The sequence below is a fragment of the Tamandua tetradactyla genome, chromosome 6 (assembly GCF_023851605.1).
Source record: "Tamandua tetradactyla isolate mTamTet1 chromosome 6, mTamTet1.pri, whole genome shotgun sequence".
In the NCBI taxonomy this organism is placed as follows: domain Eukaryota; kingdom Metazoa; phylum Chordata; class Mammalia; order Pilosa; family Myrmecophagidae; genus Tamandua; species Tamandua tetradactyla.
In genome coordinates, this window is record NC_135332.1 from 27,316,186 (window position 1) to 27,334,070 (window position 17,885).

General features: G+C 49.3%; 1 protein-coding gene across 1 annotated transcript; it reads right to left on the reverse strand.

Annotated features, from left to right (window-relative positions):
- Nucleotides 1-7,255: 7,255 nt before the first annotated feature.
- LRRC3C (leucine rich repeat containing 3C) lies at nucleotides 7,256-8,107 on the reverse strand. Its single transcript, XM_077163267.1, has one exon. It carries the CDS (start codon nucleotides 8,105-8,107, stop codon nucleotides 7,256-7,258), a length of 852 nt encoding a protein of 283 aa, XP_077019382.1.
- Nucleotides 8,108-17,885: the final 9,778 nt, after the last annotated feature.

The window sequence follows — 17,885 nt, forward strand, 5'->3', positions numbered from 1 at the left end:
TGGGCTTAAGTTCCTAACTTGACCAGTTTCTTTCCTTTGCTGGAGGAGGAAGTCTTTCTGTGCCTCTGTCCTTGCAAGGCTTTGTCTACCCTCACCCAGCCCTTAGCCCCTTATGGAGTGGGGAAGGAGAGAAGAGTCTCTGGGCTTCTCTCACCTTTGGGAAGGAATGTTTTCACCTTCTTGTCCTTGAGTGGGGGAGGGGATGTCTAAGGGGTCAGAAGTAGGGCGTTTGTCATCACGGAGTCTTCCTTACCTTCCCTGGCCTGCTTCCCCCTCCACGGTGAGACCTTGGGGAGAGGGGAGGAGTGGGGGAGGTGTGGGCATCAGGGAGCATCACAGGAGGATTCTAGGCTCACCAGTTGATTTGGGGGCAGGACCTAAACAGGAATGGAAGACCCCAACCTCCCAGATTTCCGCTTGGCTCCAAAGGTGGGGCCCCCTTCCCTTGCATAACTAAATAGTACCTCAGCTATTCTCCCCAGTGAGTAGCTTCTTGAGGCAAAAGGCCAAGATGGCACCAGAGACGGGTTGACCGTGGTGTTGATACTGAGGGAGCCCTGGGGATACACAGGTGGTCAAAGAAGCAGGGAGATAATGGAAGAGAGGGGAAGCCTGGCAGAGGGTGGGAGAACTCTGTCCTGGGGATGGAGTTGAGAGGGGAAAGCTGGGAGTGGGAAACATGGAGTTTCCTCACCGGTTCACAAGTAGCTGGTGACCTGGGTAAGTCACTGGGCTTTTCTAAGGTACAGTTTCCTAAACACTGTGAGTTGGGGACTGAAATAGCAATTTAGTCTACCTCACAGGATTCATGTGAGGTAATAGGTGGAAAGGTCCTTAGAATTTAAAATGAAGGTGCTACCAGTAGAGGAGCTGGAGGAGAGGCATACTGATGGGCAAGGATGCAGGGGAGAGTCAGGGGCTCTGGGAGGGAAGGTGAGGGGCCAAGAGTGTGCATGGTGGGGTGGGGCAAGAAGGCTTTCTTGGAGATTCCCCTCCTTGAGCCCCACAGCAGTGAGAAGGGGACAGGAGATGCCCCCTCCGGCCTTGCCACCCTTCTCCAGGGTGGCTTCCCTCAGCATCTCCACCGTCTTGGAGATGTACAAGTTCCCCCTACACATCTGCAGCTTCTGCAGGAACAAGGGTCTGGCTTCTTCAGTTTCCTGTGGCAGAGGGGTCGAGCAAGGCTGGGTTCAAAGGCTCCAAAGTGGGCAAGGTCCTCTTCCCGTATATGTTAGGGCCACCTCAGCTGCACCCCTGGTCCTCCTTACATCTTCCTCATCCCATCCCCTTGGAAGGAGGAAAAGAGAGAGAGAGAGACAGAGAGAGTGTGTGTGTGTCTCAGAGTAACAAGGGCACTAGGGTCTTTAGTCCTGGTTCTTCTCTGGCTCTCTATGTGACCTTGGACACTCGCTGCCCCGCTTGGGGCCTTTTTGTGAAATGAAGATACTTGCCAACTCTGGCAGTCTGTGTTGCTCTTGCCAGCCCCCTCTCACCTGGCCTGGAATCTTCAACCTGCCTCCTCACCCTACCCCTCAACTTTTATTTAGATTTTCCAGATCATTCCCAATGCTGGTTTTTTGGATTTCCAGGAGCCCTAGGGCAGTCTCCACCCCTGCTGTCATTTCTCCATTGCTGTGATCTTGGAGTTCTTTGTCAGTTCTGCAGGATGGAGACACTTGTAGTCTGCTCCACAAACCGCTTGCAAGAAACCTTTCTTGACTGACTCTATGGTAAATGGCCCCCAGCCCCCAAAGTGAGTGTGAATTGAGGGCTGCCCGCTGACTGCATCTGTCTTAGCGTGGGCACTTACTTTTTTTTTTTAATGTTCTAAAAGAGGAAGATAGTAATTGTCCTATTGGCGGAAATGAATCTTGTGACCAAGAGAAGATTTGAGCATCTAAGGAGCCTCATTATCTACAAAAGGACATGAATAGAGAGCCAACTGAGCACACTGGAGCCAAGGGGCAGTCAGGAGTGTGGTGCTAGGGTCATGTTAAAGGGGACAGAGAGACAAGCACAGAGAAGAACTATGATGTATTGACCCAAGGCAGGCTGATGGGTCAGGAACTCCTCTGTCAGCTGGGTAGTCACATGGCTGCCATCTGCTGGTCCCTGCTCCTGGGCTCTGATGCCTTCAGCCTCTGTTCCTGTGGGGGTTCCTCGCTTTACCTCTCCAGGGCTGGCTTTCATCTCTTGGCTTCCTTTGGCTCGCTCCAGGTTCTGGCTTGCTTAGAATCTCATGGCAATTTCTGCTGGGCTCCAAGTATCTCCAAATATCCATGTCTCTGTTCTCCACATGTTTACATCTGTGTCAGCTCTGCTGTGAAGTTTCTGTCAGCTCTGAGGCTGACCTCTGCAAATACCAAAGGGCTGCCCTGTCCAGGAGAGATGGGGCTGGTTCTGCATAGCCCGAGGGCCAGCGCTTGCAGATGGAGGGATGTCTGGAGAACGTCCTGGTCTCGTTAGACTGGGAACTCTCTAAAAAGAAAGTGCCTGTGCCAGTTTGAAAGTATTATGTTCCCCAGAAAAGCCATGTTTTAATCCTGATACAGTCTTGAGGGAGCGACTGTTTTATTTTTTAATCTTGATTCAATACTATAGGTTGGAACCATTTGATTAGATATCTCCACGGAGATAGGGCACACCTAGTTGTGGGTGTGACCTTTTGATTAGTGGAGATGTGACTCCACCCATTCCAGGTGGGTCTTGATTCGTTTACTGGACTGATTTTGGAGACAGTCAGAAACGACAGATGCCTCAGAGCTGACAGAAACTTCACAGCAGAGCTGACACAGATGCGAACATGTGGAGAACAGAGACATGGATATTTGGAGATATTTGGAGCCCAGCAGACATTGCCATGAGATTCTAAGCAAACCAGAACCTGGAGCGAGCCAAGGGAAGCCAAGAGATGAAAGCCAGGCCTGGAGAGGTAAAGCGAGGAACCCCCACAGGAACAGAGGCTGAAGGCATCAGAGCCCAGGAGCAGGGACCAGCAGATGGCAGCCATGTGACTACCCAGCTGACAGAGGAGTTCCTGACCCATCAGCTTGTCTTGAATTAAGGTGTCTGTCCCTGAATGCATTAGTTTGGACAATTTTATAGGCTTAGAACTGTAAACTTGTAACTTATTAAATTCCCCTTTTGAAAGCCGTGCCAGTTCTTGTGCATCACATTCTGGCAGCTTGCAAACTAACACAGTGTCCACTTCTTTTATTAGACTGGGAGTCCCCTGACAGCTGGATTCCCTTCTCCCTCCTAGACTGGGTGCTCCCTGAGGGCAGTGTCTCCTTTCTCTGCCACCCTGGGCCTGTGGGTCGTAGGACAGGAAGAACTGGCAGTGGAGGGGCTGACTGCAGGACTTCTGTCTCCTCCCACCGCTATCCACAACCCGCTGGCTCCGGGATGCTACAGTGTAGATGATAAGCTGGGGCTTGCTCCAGGCCTCTCGTGTTCCTGGAATATGTGCCCATCTCTCAGCCCCAAACCAGCCCGGCATCTGGCCTTGCTCCCTCGGTACCTGGAGCTTTGTTCCTGGCTGCAGAACAAAACCTCCTGGAGGCAGAAGTCAGCCTTGATAGGCTGTGTCCCCTGGGAAGAGCATACCCTTTCTCTTCCTATGGGCAGAATGACCCGAAACGGGCCGCATTGGTGAGGTTCCCCGATAGGATCTGCCTCACCAGGAACCGGGTAGCATTCTGGAACACAAATCTCATGATACCTGTGACTGGGTACCATTCCAGAACACAGGTCTCATGATACCAGGGACCGGGTAGCATTCTGGAACAACAAGTCTCATGATCCCTGGGTCCTGGCAGAGCTAAGAATGGGGGTGAAGCCAGTTATGGCCTCACTCCTTCTGACTACCCAATGGACGGATACAACCCAGAGCCAGTGTGCTGCTGTTCTAGGCAGGGGCCTCTTTGAGTCTGTGGGGGGCCAGCTCCATCCAATCTTCTATGATGGAATGAGGTGACATTACAGCTTCTGACACTCTCCTTCCAGCAAATTCTGATTCAAGGGCTCCAATGAACGTTTCTTCTGAGGGGTTGGGCTGGGGTGGGGGGCAATGAACCATCTCCTCCACCACCTCCCCAAGTCCCTCACCTCCTGCCTCACTCATCTTCCCTCTTCCTTTCTTCCTGGCCTAGCTCTAGGGAGGGAAAGAAATCTGAGCCAGAAGAAAGCCATGGGGATAACTGGTGCAACACTTAATCATCCAGGGTCAGGATAATCCAGGAACCCTCCCCATCTGAGTTCCCCTCCTGGATCCTTTCCCTCCCTGAGCTTACCTCTGAGAGCTGGAGTTGGGTGTCAGGAGAGGGGAAACTCTCTCTCTGCAGATCTTAGAGATGCCGTCTTTGCTGTTGAGGATGACAGGTTGTCAAATGAGGTTCCAGGAATGGGCACCTAGTGATAGAGGCACAGTTCATTTCCCAGTGAGCTGAGTCACAGCCCGATTCCAGTTGAAGAAGGACAAGCAGAATGGAACAAAACTTGAGAGTAGCAGGGAAGGGACCGACAAGCTTTGAAAAGGATGGGGCATTGAGTAGGGCATGAGATTTTGTAGGTTTGTCCAGAGGGATGCCTCAGTAAATCCCAGAAGGATTTGAACAGTGAATAAAGTATTTGCAAAGTCACTGCCCTCACCCCTCTACGTGGGACATGATTCCCAGGGGTATGGACCTTCCTAGCAACGTGGGACAGAAATCCTAGAATGAGCTGGGGCTCAGCATCAAGGGACTGAGAAAACCTTCTCGACCACAAGGGGGAAGAGAGAAAATAAAGTGTCAATGGCTGAGAGATTTCAAACAGAGAGGTTATACTGGAGGTTATTCTTACACATTAAATAGATATCACCTTTTTAGTTAAGATGTAACAGAGAGGCTGGAGGGAACTGCCTGAAAATGTAGAGCTGTGTTCCAATAGCCATGTTTCTTGAAGATGATTATGTAATGATATACCTTTTGCAATTTGACTGATTGTGAAAACCTTGTGTCTAATGCTCCTTTTATCTACGTTATGGACAGATGAGTAAAACGTATGGATTAAAAATAAATAAATAATAGGGGTATGAATGTTAAAATAAATTTAGTAGATTGAAATGCTAGTGATCAAAGAAAGGGAGGGGTACAGAGTATGGTATATATGAATTTTTTTTTCTGTTTTCTTTTGATTTCTTTTTCTGAATTGATGCAAATGTTCTAAGAAATGATCATGATGGTGAATATACAACTATGTGATAAAAAAAGAATGTTTTTTTATTGTATGTTGTATTGTATGTTGATTGGTTTTATTAATAAAAATTTAAAAAGAAAAGAAAAGGATGGGCCTGGATTCCAAGGTCCAGGCCAGGCCAGTCAAAGCTGCAACCTGAAACTTCCCACCCTTTAGGTCTTTCCCCTATCCCAAGCATCCCTGGAGTGGGGGAGGCCCATGTCTCTTGAGAAAAGAGGATGGAGTCCCAGGATTTTCTGAGATGGGTCAAGATGGTACTTCCTGGATGTTATCAGGGAGCTCAGACTTGGAGAGGGGGAAAGAGGGAAGGAGGCGGAAGGGTGAAGGCCCTGGAAGGGAGACAGAGAAGGCAGTGTGGGGCAGAGAGACCAGGAGAGGCCATGGATTCCTCTCTACCATTCGGGCTGCCCACAGTTCTCTACCCCAAACTGGTGGAACATCGTTCAGTGGTTCTTCAGTTTCTAACAGGGCTCTTGTGCACTTTCCAAAAGCAGATCTCTTTTCCATGGAGTCCAAGTGGGTGGACATGCCGTGTGGACGCAGGGGACAGGGTGTGTTGACCCATATGGGTCCCTGGAGAACTCTATGTGGTAGTAGGGATTGCTTATATGGCCCCCTCCTTCAGTCTTTTTTCCCTCAGGAGTTCTTATATTAATTTTGAACACATTTGGTTTATCCCAATCCCCTGCTTAGACTTCTACCGAGAGAGAGGAGGCACATTGCCAGGAAGGTAGCAGTTTCCTCCTCTTTGTGCTTCCTCTGAACCCCTCTCCCCTCCCAGGCCGAGGGAGACTGGCTGGCCCTGCAGGCTGGAGACTGAAGTCCTGCTGACTCATGCCCGGACGCTACCCTCCCTCCCTCCTCCTTGTTGGTCTTCCTTCCAGACCCCCTTCCACTCCCAGCCTTCCAGTTCCATCATCATTTATTCATGGATGCTGGCTTCCCTGGAAGATAAACACTGGTGTCAAGCAGGGGAGGGGGGAGGGGAGAGTGGCTGACGCTGGCCTGCAGCAGCAGGCGCACCCCACCAAAGGGGTTTGGGGGAGGTAGTGTGGAGAACTCCACACCTCTCCTACCCCTCCTCATCGGCAGGCCTACACAATATGACACCAATCAGAGGAGAGGAGAAAAGTGACTTTATTGAGTTGTTTGGGAATGTCCCCCCTCCTGCCCCACTTCTGTAGTCACCCATCCTCAGGTCAGTCACAGAGGAAAACTTTTCCACTCTTCCCCCAATGGTCGGGGGGTTCAGAAAGCCCTTCTGCATATAAAGGAGAGGGCAGAGAGATGGGAAGTTTCTGGGAAAGGAAGTAGGGGGCCCTGATAGAGGTGACCAGGAGACGGACCTGGGGGCAAGAGAGAGGCAAAAAGGTGGAGTGGAAGTTCTCAGTCAAGGCAGAGGGACAGAGAAGCAAGGAGTCCACAGAGTCCTTCACCACCTAGGCTTACCCTGCTTTCTGTTTCATCGCCACGTCAGTTCCACCATCCCCTCACCCCACTTTGCTCCCTCTATTCCTGCTCTGAGGTGGGTCTTGCCACTGCCCAGATGTTCCATGTTGCTTTACAGCTTCCTTGCCTTGGAGTAGGGTCTTCTTTCAGGGCCCTTCCCCCTTTTCTGCCCAGAGTTTTCCTTGTCCTTTGAGTCAGTTCACACGTCTCCTATAGAGATCACTCTCAGTCAGGTAGAAGCCATTGCCTCAGTGCTCCACGTGACCTGCTCCTACCCCGAGTTGGCAAACCCTCCACCTACTGTCATGCTCTGTTGTGTCATTCCTCCCAGGGTGGTGGAGTTGGGGGCTTTGAGTTCTCTGAGTCTAGTGCAATCCAGGTGCCGAGTAGGTGATCTAAGGTGGCATTGGTCGAAAGAGAGAGAAATGAGGAGTTTGAGGGAGACAAAGTAGGGAAGGAGGGGTGGGATGGAATTTGAGGGATGGGGTGGGGCTGCAGGAGAGTCCAAGGGGGTCAGAGGAAAGGAGAGGGTGTGGGGTCGGAGTGTGGGGTATGGGACAGGAGGTCATCAGACAATGGTGCTGAGAGTGGAAGAGTCCTCAGAGTGCACGGGCAGCACCGGGGCCTGCTTGAGGGGACGCCGGGCCTCCTCCCGGTTCTGCCACACGTAGTGGGCCAGATAGGCCACCACGAGCACCAGCCAGCCCCCTGTGATGACCAGCAGGGCCACATCTGTGCTCCTCCGGGCCCCGCCCCGCCCCGCCCCACACAGCTCTTCCTCCCCTGCCAGGGGCAGGAACTCCTGCCCCACAAGGTCTGGCCGGGCATCTGGACCACACACAATCCCCGTCCCAGTGCCCGGCACCAGCCTCACCCGCCTGAGCACCTCCTGGAGGGCACAGTCACAGCGCCAGGGGTTGGCAGAAAGGTTCACTTGGATCTGCAGCCCCACGAAGGCCTCCACGGGCACCGAGGCCAGCTGGTTGGCAGAGAGGTCCAGGTGGTGTAGAGTGTCTGCCAGGCCCTTGAAAGCGGCCCCTGAGAGGTGGGCGAGGGCATTGTGGGACAGGTCCAGCTCCTCCAGGACAGGCAGGTGTTGGAAGGCACCAGCTGGCACCGAGGCCAGCCGGTTGGCATCCAGGTAGAGCTTGCGGGTGTCGTTGGGGATGCCAGTGGGCACGGCATTCAGGCCTGCCTGGCTGCAGCGGAACGTCCGCTCGCCAGCTTCCTCTGCCATGTAGCAGCCCTGGGGAGGTAGCCGGGGGCTGGGCATGGCACCCCCCATGCCTACCACCAGCAGGAGGGACAGGAGGCAAGTGGCTGGTGGGAGCATGGCCATGGATTGGCATAGTCCTGGGCTGGAGTAGGATCTGGGGAAGAAAATACCCCATAAAGGCAGAGTGAGTGAAGAAAATCCCATTTCCCTTCCTGGGTCTCTCTTCCTGAAATCCTTTTATGTATTCTCCTTGGGCTGGGCCCCCATCTTTAGTCTCAGGTCTGGGTGGCTTTCTTAGGTCCCCCTTGGTGTCTCTCTGAGTATGGGGCTCCTCAATAGGGCCCTCTGGGTAAAGTAAGGGTGCCCCAGGCTTGAGACACTCTTGGGGTCTTTGGTTCTAGAGGTCTAATCTATGAAGTCTCTTGGTTCAAGTTCCTGTTGGTCATTCTGAGTCTGGGGACTTTTAAGTTTCTGCTTCCTCCATGTATTGATTTCCTTTCATTGGAATCAAGTCTTTTTGCCACGCCTACCTGGGTGGCTGCCAGGCGGGCCAGGTAGGCACCAGATGGCCTAGTTGGCATTAGTGTGAAGGAGACAAGGGAGGCAGATCACAACAGGACCTCAGGGCACCTGCCTAGGCTAGGTGACTAGGTAAGGCACGCCTCAGACCTCACCTTCTGGGTCCACCAACCCCCTCCTGAATCAGCACTCCTCCCCCACCTGCCTCCTCACTGTCCTCTCTGCCCTGTTCTTCCTCCCTCATCCTCTCCCTCTTCCTCCCAGCTTCTCACCCTGTTGGTGGGAGAGCCTTCTCCTGTGCTCCTCTCTCCCCGGAAGTAGTCTCCCTGCTGCTCGGTTCTGGAGACCTGCTTCCCAAGTCTCGCTTGCCTGTAGCTGCTGGAGTTGGGGGCTGGGGCTCAAGAGTGTTGGGTTTCTTGGCGTGTGACTCTGGGCCCCAGATGTCGGTGTCAGATACCTGAGCCATGGCCTGGCCAGACGATGCCAAAAAGGGCAGATACCAGACCTTGAAGAGCTCTCTGCTGTGGGGAGACCAGACCCCAATTCTATTCCCTGCCTTGGGCTCCTCCCAAAAGCCCTGACATTGCCCCTTTCCATCACCCCTCTCCCCAGCAGGAGCTGAGACTCTGCCTCCCCAGAATCTCTCTCCTTTGTCCAGAGCCTGGATGGGCAGAAGGACCCTTGTTTGGCAAGCCTGAGCGGGGGTGGGGTGGGGGTACAGAACTGGGGTGGGCTTCATCCCACATCTGTTGCCTCCAGCGACACAAGTTGTCTGCCCCAACTTGACCCTTCCCCCACTCTTGTTCTCTGACCTCCATTATTTCCTTTTGGCACCTTCTACCATGGTCAGCACAGTTTCCTTCGCCTTTTCCTCAGAAAATGTGTGGCTTGGGAGGCCATCATCTCTTGGTTCCTTCCAGGTACCCAACTTCTTGCTTGCCAGGGGTGCTGTGGTCCAGTTCCAGCTTGTACTCTGCATTGTTGGAATGCAGGTACCAGTTCCAGCTTGTACTCCTCTGGGAATTGGAAGAGGTTCTTCCAGGCGCTTGGAGTCAGATGCGGTGGCCTGTGAACTTCCCCACTGCTTTATATTCTGAATTGGAACTGACGCATGTTCTCTGTTTGCTGGGGCTCTGGACTCCCAAGGTGGCACCTTTGACTTTCCGAGGAGCTCAGGAGGCCTTGGACAATTTATTCCCAGGGTCTCTCCCTTTTTTTTTTTCACTTCACACACATACAGTCCATACATGGTGCACAATCAATGGGTCACAATATCATCACATAGTTAAATATTCATCATTGTGATCATTTTTAGAACATTCGCATCACTCCAGAAAAAGAAATAAAAAGAAAGAAGAAAAAACTCATACATCTCATATTCCTTACCTCTTCCTCTCATTGACCACCAGTATTTCAATCTATCCAATTTTTTTTACCCTTTATCCCCCCACATTATTTATCTATTTTTTATCTTTATTTTTTTACTCATCTGTTCATACCCTAGATAAAAGGAGCATCAGACACGAGGTTTTCACAAACACATGGTCACACTGTAAAAGCTATATCATTGTACAATCATCTTCAAGAATCAAGGCTACTAGAACACAGCTCAACAGTTTCCAGTACTTTCCTCCAGCCACTCCTGTATACTACAAACTAAGAAGGGATATCTATATAATGCATACAAATAACCCCCAGGATAACCTCTAGACTCTGTTTGAAATCTCTTAGCCACTGAAACTTAATATTGTTTCATTTCTCTCTTCCCCCTTTTGGTCAAGAAGGCTTTCTCAATCCCATAATGTTGTGTCTCATTGGCTCATCCTGGGAGTTCTGTCCTACAATGCCAAGGAGATTTGCACCCCTGGGAGTCATGTCCCATGTAGGGGGAAGGCAGTGAATTCACCTGCTGAGTTGGCTTAGAGAAAGAGGCCACATCTGAGCAACAAAAGAGGTTCTCTGGGGGTGTTAAGTAGGTTTAACGTCTTTGCAGAAATAAGTTTCATAGGGATGAACCTAGAATCGAGGGCTTAGCCTATTGATTTGGTTGTCCCCACTGCTTGCAAGAATATCAGGAATTCCCCAGATAGGGAAGTTGAATATTTCCTCTTTTCTTCCCCGTTCCCCTAGGGGACTTTGCAGATACTTTTTTATTCACTGCCCAAATTATTTTCCTAGGGCCTCTTGATCCTGCCCATGCCACCCCATTATCCCACCCTCTCCTAATGTGCACAGAAAGGAAGGGTTTGAGGTCAGAAGATGAGCTTTGTGTGTGACTTTAGGCATGTCATCCAATTTCCCCAAGCCTTTGTCTGAAAATGAGAATGTGGACACAGGGTTGGGTGGATGGGAAGGCACTTTGAGAAATGCTATACAAATGTTACTTGTTATTGTTACTGCCTTCCAGAACATGCTTTGGCCTTCCTCCATGATTTTAGCATGTGGGTCAACTTTTCCTTTCCACCATATCTCCTGTGGTCTACAGGGGCAGGAGCCAGGGATGGGAATAACTATGTGGCTGACCCAGTTTAGTGCCAGCCACATCAGCTGTCTTGACCTCCCCATAGCCTCATCCTCCTGTGGCACCATCCTACAATATCTCCAGTTTGGTGCTAGAACTTACAGACTCAAAGATTGATAGATCTTAAAGGAAGGGACCTTTGAGACCGTCTAGTCCAACCCTCTTGGATTTCAGGTAGGTAAACTGAGATTCAGAGAGGAAATGTGACCAGCATTACACAGTAGATCAGTGACCCAACTTAGATGAGAGTCCCAATCTCCTGACTCCTTCTCCAGCCACCTCCTATCACAGTTGACATCTGTGTTTCCTCCATGCCACCCTTGCCAGTACCCTGCATTCCCTTGCCTTTGTGCCCCCCACGATATCCATAATGTTGTATCGAACCCTGGATCACTTCTACCATCCAGAAAAAGAGAAGAGGAGTAAAGTCAGCGAGGTGGAAGAGAACAGGAGAATAGGGTGTCAGAGTGGCCAGGGAAGGGCAACTTTCACAAAAGAGGCTGAAGTGATGTGCAGGGGAGGAGTTTCTGAGAAGGAAAACATTGCTGAACTTGATAAGAGATTATGGATAACCAGGAAAAATAACAAATGAAAACTGTTAAGAATTTCAAGATGGGGACAGTAGAACCTAAAACCAAGCGTGGGGACCTTCTGAGCAACGGGCCCTATGTGACTACACCACATTCCTGAGAGGCTGGCCCTGGGGGTGACCTTGGAACAAACATTTTAAGGACTGTGTTGGGGCCAGAACCAGATGGTAGGATACCAAAGATGTCATCCCTGGGCATGTACTTATCAATGACTCATTCTTGTAACATCAACACGGGTATTTCTCAGATTCCCCTTTGTGTGAAATCAGATGAGATGCTTTTTCCGCATTTGGCACGAGAAGTGACAATTTTCTCTTTGGGTTGCTTGTTAGGTGAGGTACTGAGTGACTGAACACTGAGGTGCCCATTTCAGGAGTGTGGCTGAAATTGGGATAGAAAGCACAGGGGCCCCTGCACCCTGCCACTGCCTTATTATCTCACACTGGGCAGGGGCTTTAGTTAAGGCACAAGAGCTGAGACTGACTGTTGATGGAGAGAGTTTTCTCTTTCTCTGACTAGGGGAATGTCTAGGAAAGAACAGGACTGGGGTATGCAGCACAGCAGCTGTGGGAGAGGTGGGCGCTCTGTCCACACAGGCAAATCCAGTTGGAGCTGTGGGCGTTGGTCAGATGAGGGTGGCTAAGTGCAGGGAGCAGTGAAGAAAGGAGGGCTATGGGGTGGGGGAGTGGGGAAGGAGGAGCTGCAGTCAAGACAGTGCAGGGTGGGGGTTGACAGAAGTTGGACGGGGAAATTCTTTTGTGACATTGATTCATTCACTGAATGAAGATTTCCTGCCAGCCTTACGTGCTAAGTACTGTGCTGGTTGCAGGGACTACACACCCTGTTCTTAAGGTACTGCATCTACAGCAGTGGTTCTAAAAGCCCAGCCTGCACGTTAGAATCACCTGGGGAGCTTTGAAAAATTACTTAAGCCTGGGCTTCACCGGGACTGACTAAATTACAACCTCTGTGGGTGGGGCCTAGGCACTGGTATTTTCTAATGTGCAGCCTGAGCTGAGAACCGCTGGTTTAGAGGGAGATAGTCATGTAGATGCCTGTCTCTACAATGTGCTCACGTGACGACTGCTGCAACAGACAATGACTTTGAAGGACAGAGAATAACTAACCGTGGCCAAACCTGCTAGCTGGCTGCTGGGTAGCCATTCTGTACCTCCTTGCTCAATATCACCCCCTGCCTTGGGAGTAGCAAGGGACTCAGTGCCTGATAGTAGATCCCAGTTGGTCTCTCAGCCTATCAGGAATCACACTGCTTACTTTTCCAGCCTCCTTTGTAGCTGGGGGTGGCCCAGTTCTGATCAATGGCATCTAAGTGGAAGTCTGTGGAAGGGATTTCTGGGACAGTATTTGATTTGCTCATAAATCAGACACTGGGCCCTCCCCTCCTCCCTATAGCTTTGTCCCTGCTTTCTGCATGGAGACTCATCTTGTGACCGTGAGGTAACAAAGCACAAAGGAAAGGATGTTGGCTTCAACCAACACCAGCAATCGCCTACCTCTAGACTCATATGAGAAAAATAAACCTCTACTTCAGTGCTTCTTAACTTGGCTGCATGTTAGAATTCAGGAGGGTTTGAAAACTAATGATGCCTGACTCCACCCACAGAGATTCTGATTAATTTGCCCTGGCATGTGTCCTGTGATTGGGATTTTTAAAAGCTCCTTAGGTGATTCTAACGGCAGTCTGGGGTAAGAACCATTGCTTTATTTGGTTTTCTGTTGCTTTCAGAACTGATAAACTCACTTTTCCAGGGTGTCAGGGAAGGTTTCACTAAGGAGGGACATTGGACGGGGCCTTTAAAGTTTGGTTCAACAGGTGGATAAGCAGAAAGTGTGTGTAAGATCCAGGGAGCATGAAATAGCTTGGCTTAATCTAGACCATAGAGTGCAAGCGGCTGCTGGTAAAGGCTAAGATGAAATAAGTGGAAAAGGACCAGATCCTTCTGTGTCTTATATGTCTGTCTTATATATTATATATATATGAGAATTGGTACTTGATTGAATGGCTTATGGATAAAGAGTTTTAAAATTAGATTATTGTTTGAATCACTCTGTTGGCTGCATGGAGGACGTATTTGTAGAAGAAAGGCCAGCTACTGCAACAGTCCAGGTGGCAGATGATAAGGGCCTAAGTAGAAGCCATAGGGTAGGAATGGAGAAGGAGACATGACAGAGGTGTTTCATTCTTCACCATGGCCTGTGGGATGCATGGGAAACCTTTGGTCTAAGGCCCTTAAGACATCAGACATGTGTGCCATTGGGCACATCCTTCCCAATCCTCTTGAGTCTTCAGTTCTCTGGACCACACAGTCTCTGAGATCCCTTCCAGCCTGATGTTTAATGTGTCTATGATAGTTGGGCAAGGGAGAGGCTGGGACATGGCAGGGCTCAGGCTCCCAAGTTCAGGGGCCAAGAAAGTAAGCTCCTTCAGGCCCCCACCCTGGGAAGGCTGAGTCACAGCTCCTCCCTCCAAGTGCAATAATGCCATGCCCTCAAGATGTGATCTTGGGGAAGAGAAATTTAGCAAGCCTTCAGGCCCTTCATCTTTGTTGTTGGAAGTGCTACATCTTCCGTAGGGGAGGAAAAGTGAGAGGAAAGGAGGAGAGCTAGCTACTTCACCTCCCAGGTAAAGTCCTCTCTTGTTTGTTCAACACACATCTCCTGAGGTCTAGTGTGCCCTAGGATGTGGTAGACATTAGGGATGCAGAGAGAAGTAAAAAATCCCCAGCCAAGATGGGAGGACAGGCTTATGTACAAATACAGTCACTTGGTAGCCTAGGGGTGGGCTCTGTCCAAGCCATTTGCAGGGGGCAGAGGAGCTTAGAGGATGAAGCAAGGGACTCTGCTTGGACAGCTGGGAACGCATTACAGAGAAGGTAACAGATGAACTTGGCCTTAGGGATGAATGGGGTATACCAGATGGAAAAGGAGAGGCGGACAAGTATTGTAGGCCAAGATAAGAGCAAGAGAGGGTAAGGTATGTTTCATGAATCAGTGTGGCTATAGATGGGGAAGTGTGGTTCAGTTATGTACTTCAGCTAATATTTACTAAGAATCCGGTATTTGCAGGAAATGCAAATAAGAGTAAGACATGGAGTAAACAGCCCTAGATGGGGGAGGAGATAGTGAACAGATATAGCATCTTCAATGCAGTGACAGAGGTGTTAACAAACCTCTTGGAACAGGAGGGCCAGTGGGGTGGGCAGGAATGGCTTTTGGGAGAAATGCCACTTCCTAGACTTGTGACCTTTAGCAAAACATCTAAACTCATTGTGCTGCAGTTTTCTCACTTATGAAACGGGAATAACAAAAGTACTTCACAGCGCTGTTTTGGAGTAAAAGAGTTTATACAGGCCCAGTGCCTGAAACACAGCCAACACCTAATAACATCAGTTGTGATTGTTTCTGAAGGACATATAGGTGTTAGGCAGGGGAAGAAGGAGATAAGGGGCAAGGGCCACCCAGAATTTCTAAATAGGTGCAGCCTACTAGGGGTACAGATGCAATTGAAAGGGTGCTGGGGGTCCTGTTTTGAAACTGTCAATGCAGCAAGCATACTTTTTAATACCCATTGCTCTTTTGATCCGTAACATTCGTCATTTTCTAAACTGCTTTTGGTCATGGGAGAAATGCCAATTGTCCACACCAAAAAAATAAGCAGATTGAGTGGTTCTTCAAGTTCTGCATTGCCCGTGAGTCCCAGAGGGAGGTCTCCTTCCCAGGCTTCGGCTCTGGCTGCAGAGGCCCTGGCCAGTACTGCCCTTTCTTTCCACAGCCCCAAAATAACCAACCACAGGGACCCGCAGAGAGAGGCCAGGCAGGGCACTGACCTGCGACGTGGCCAGTCCCTGCACACCCTCCTTGCTTCTAAGCTGCTCTGCAGCATTCAGGAAGTTCCCTCAGTGCTCCTTTGTCTGCTTAGCACCCGCCCCTCACGTGCCCCAGGGTGCTCCCCTACCACCACCACCCCCGCCCCCAAACAAAAACAGAAACCCAACTGCCAATTAAATAAATAGCTCTTTCCTTCCTTGCACTTGCTCTGGGTGTGACATCAACCCCTTCAGGAAGGGGGTAGGTCAGAGCAGGCTAGGAGTGAAGGGGTATCCTTCTCTTTCCCAGGGTCGGGGGAAGGGGCTCTGCTTCTTGACGCCCCACCTCCCTCCCCACTGCCCCGGAATCTGCTCTCTGTTTATTACCGTGCCCTCTGTTTGCTATCTCAGCTCAGGCCGGTGTATCTGTCGCAGGCAGAAGCCGTCCCACCCCGCCAAGTGGTAACACCCCAAGGCTGGGGAATGTGAAGTTCTCCCAAGATTGCAGACCTGGAGCTCCCAGAGCGCAGGGAAAAGCTGTGAGGGCAGCTCACTCTGTTTTGTTATTTATTTATTTTTTTGCATGGACAGGCACTGGGAATCGAACCGGGGTCTCCGGCATGGTAGGCAAGAACTCTGCCTGCTGAGCCATCTTGGCCCGCCTTTACTGCTTTTAAAACACATTTCATAAAAAAATGTAAAACTGTGTAGGCCACAATGGCTCAGCAGGCAGGAAGGCTTGCCTGTAATGCCAGAGGACCCGGGTTCGATTCCCGGTGCCTGCCCATGTTAAAAAAAAAAAAAGTAATACTAATAATATCACATTACACAAAGTTTGAAACTAGAGAATGAAAAAGATCACCCCTGATCCCTCTATCCTAACACAAGGTCTGTTTCTGTTTTGTTGACTTTCCATAGCCTAGTAAAGTAGATGCTCAAATATTTGTGGAATGATTTAATAAAAGAGACCCCCATTTTGTTTCTTTGTTTATTTAGTTAGTTGTAGGTTTACAGAAAAACCAGGTAGAATGTACAGTTCTCATATCCCCCCACCCACTCCCATCCTACATAGTTTCCTCTATTAACATTTGGCAAGACTCTATTTTTGCTTATCTTAAATGTAGTATATATACAGGTTTTTACAAACTTTTTTTTATTGTGGACAATTCCAAACATCAAAAAAGTAGATATAATACAAGGAACCTTTTGTTCCCATTACCCAGGTTCAAAAGTTATCACTTCATGGCCAGTAGTGTTTCTTTTCTTCTACGCCCAGATTATTTTGAAGAAAATTTAGTCATAGTATCATTTTGCCTACAAATATTTGGCATATATCTCTACACAGGATTTTTATTAAAAATATTACCACACTACCATATCATGCCTTAACATTTATAATTCCTTAATGCAATAAAATATTTAGTCAGTATTTGAATTTCCCTGATAATTCAATAAAATCTTTTTTTGTTGTTAAGTTGGTTTGTTCAAATCAGGGTCCAAATAAGGCTTTTGGCTGATATATTAATTTTACATCTGTAAGTCTCTTCTCTTCCTTTTCTTCTTCCAATTTCTCTTGAACAGCCCTGTTCCCTTCATGCAGGATTTTGCTAACTGCATCCCTGGGAGATGCTTCTGTTATTCTGCATCCTGATCTTTTCATATAACTTAGCAAACATTTTCCCATACTGCTACATAGATTTCACAACCATTTATTAAATGGCTGCATATCATTCCCTCCAATGGATATCATAATTTTTTTCTTGGGCATTTAGGTTGCTTTTAGGTTTCCACTAACAGGAATAATGCCTAATGAACATCACCACACAGTGTAGCTTTTCTTGTACACGGGAGGATTTCCTGAGAATATGCTACCAGAAGCGTAATTACCTGATTGCCCTTCCAGCCACGTGGCACATATTGCTACTTGCTTGTCCAGGGGGGTTGCATGTCCCTCGGTACCTCGTGAGAGCTGTGCACTCTGAACGGCGCCAGGGCCATTTGTGGCCAAAGGATGTTTGGTGAAAATGGGATAATTATGAGGGCAGAGAGCTAGAGGAGAAATATGATGACAGGGACTCGGGCTAAATAAAGTAGAAAGCAATCCTCAGTTCACCACAAATCCACAGTTTACATGGCACGGCTAGTAATCTCTCCGTTAGAGTCTCTATCAGTCACAACCTTACCCGAGATGTGGATCCAGTGTGAGGAAAGTAGCAAGGATCCAGAGAGTTTGAGCAAGTCGAAGGACAATGGAAGAATCTCAGAGTAAATCAAAGGAATCAAATGGGCTTTTTTTTTTTTACATGGACAGGCACCGTAAATCGAACCCGGGTTCTCTGGCATGGCAGGCGAGCATTCTTGCCTGCTGAGCCACCGTGGCCCACCCTAAATGGGCTCCTTTTGAGAAAAAAGGAAGAGGTTTTCTTTTTCTTTCTTTCTTTTTCTTTTGTTTGCCTCTATGGATGGTTTTGTGAAAACACTTAGTCGTTTCCTTATGGCTGCAGAAGGTTGGGTCTAAGGAAAGG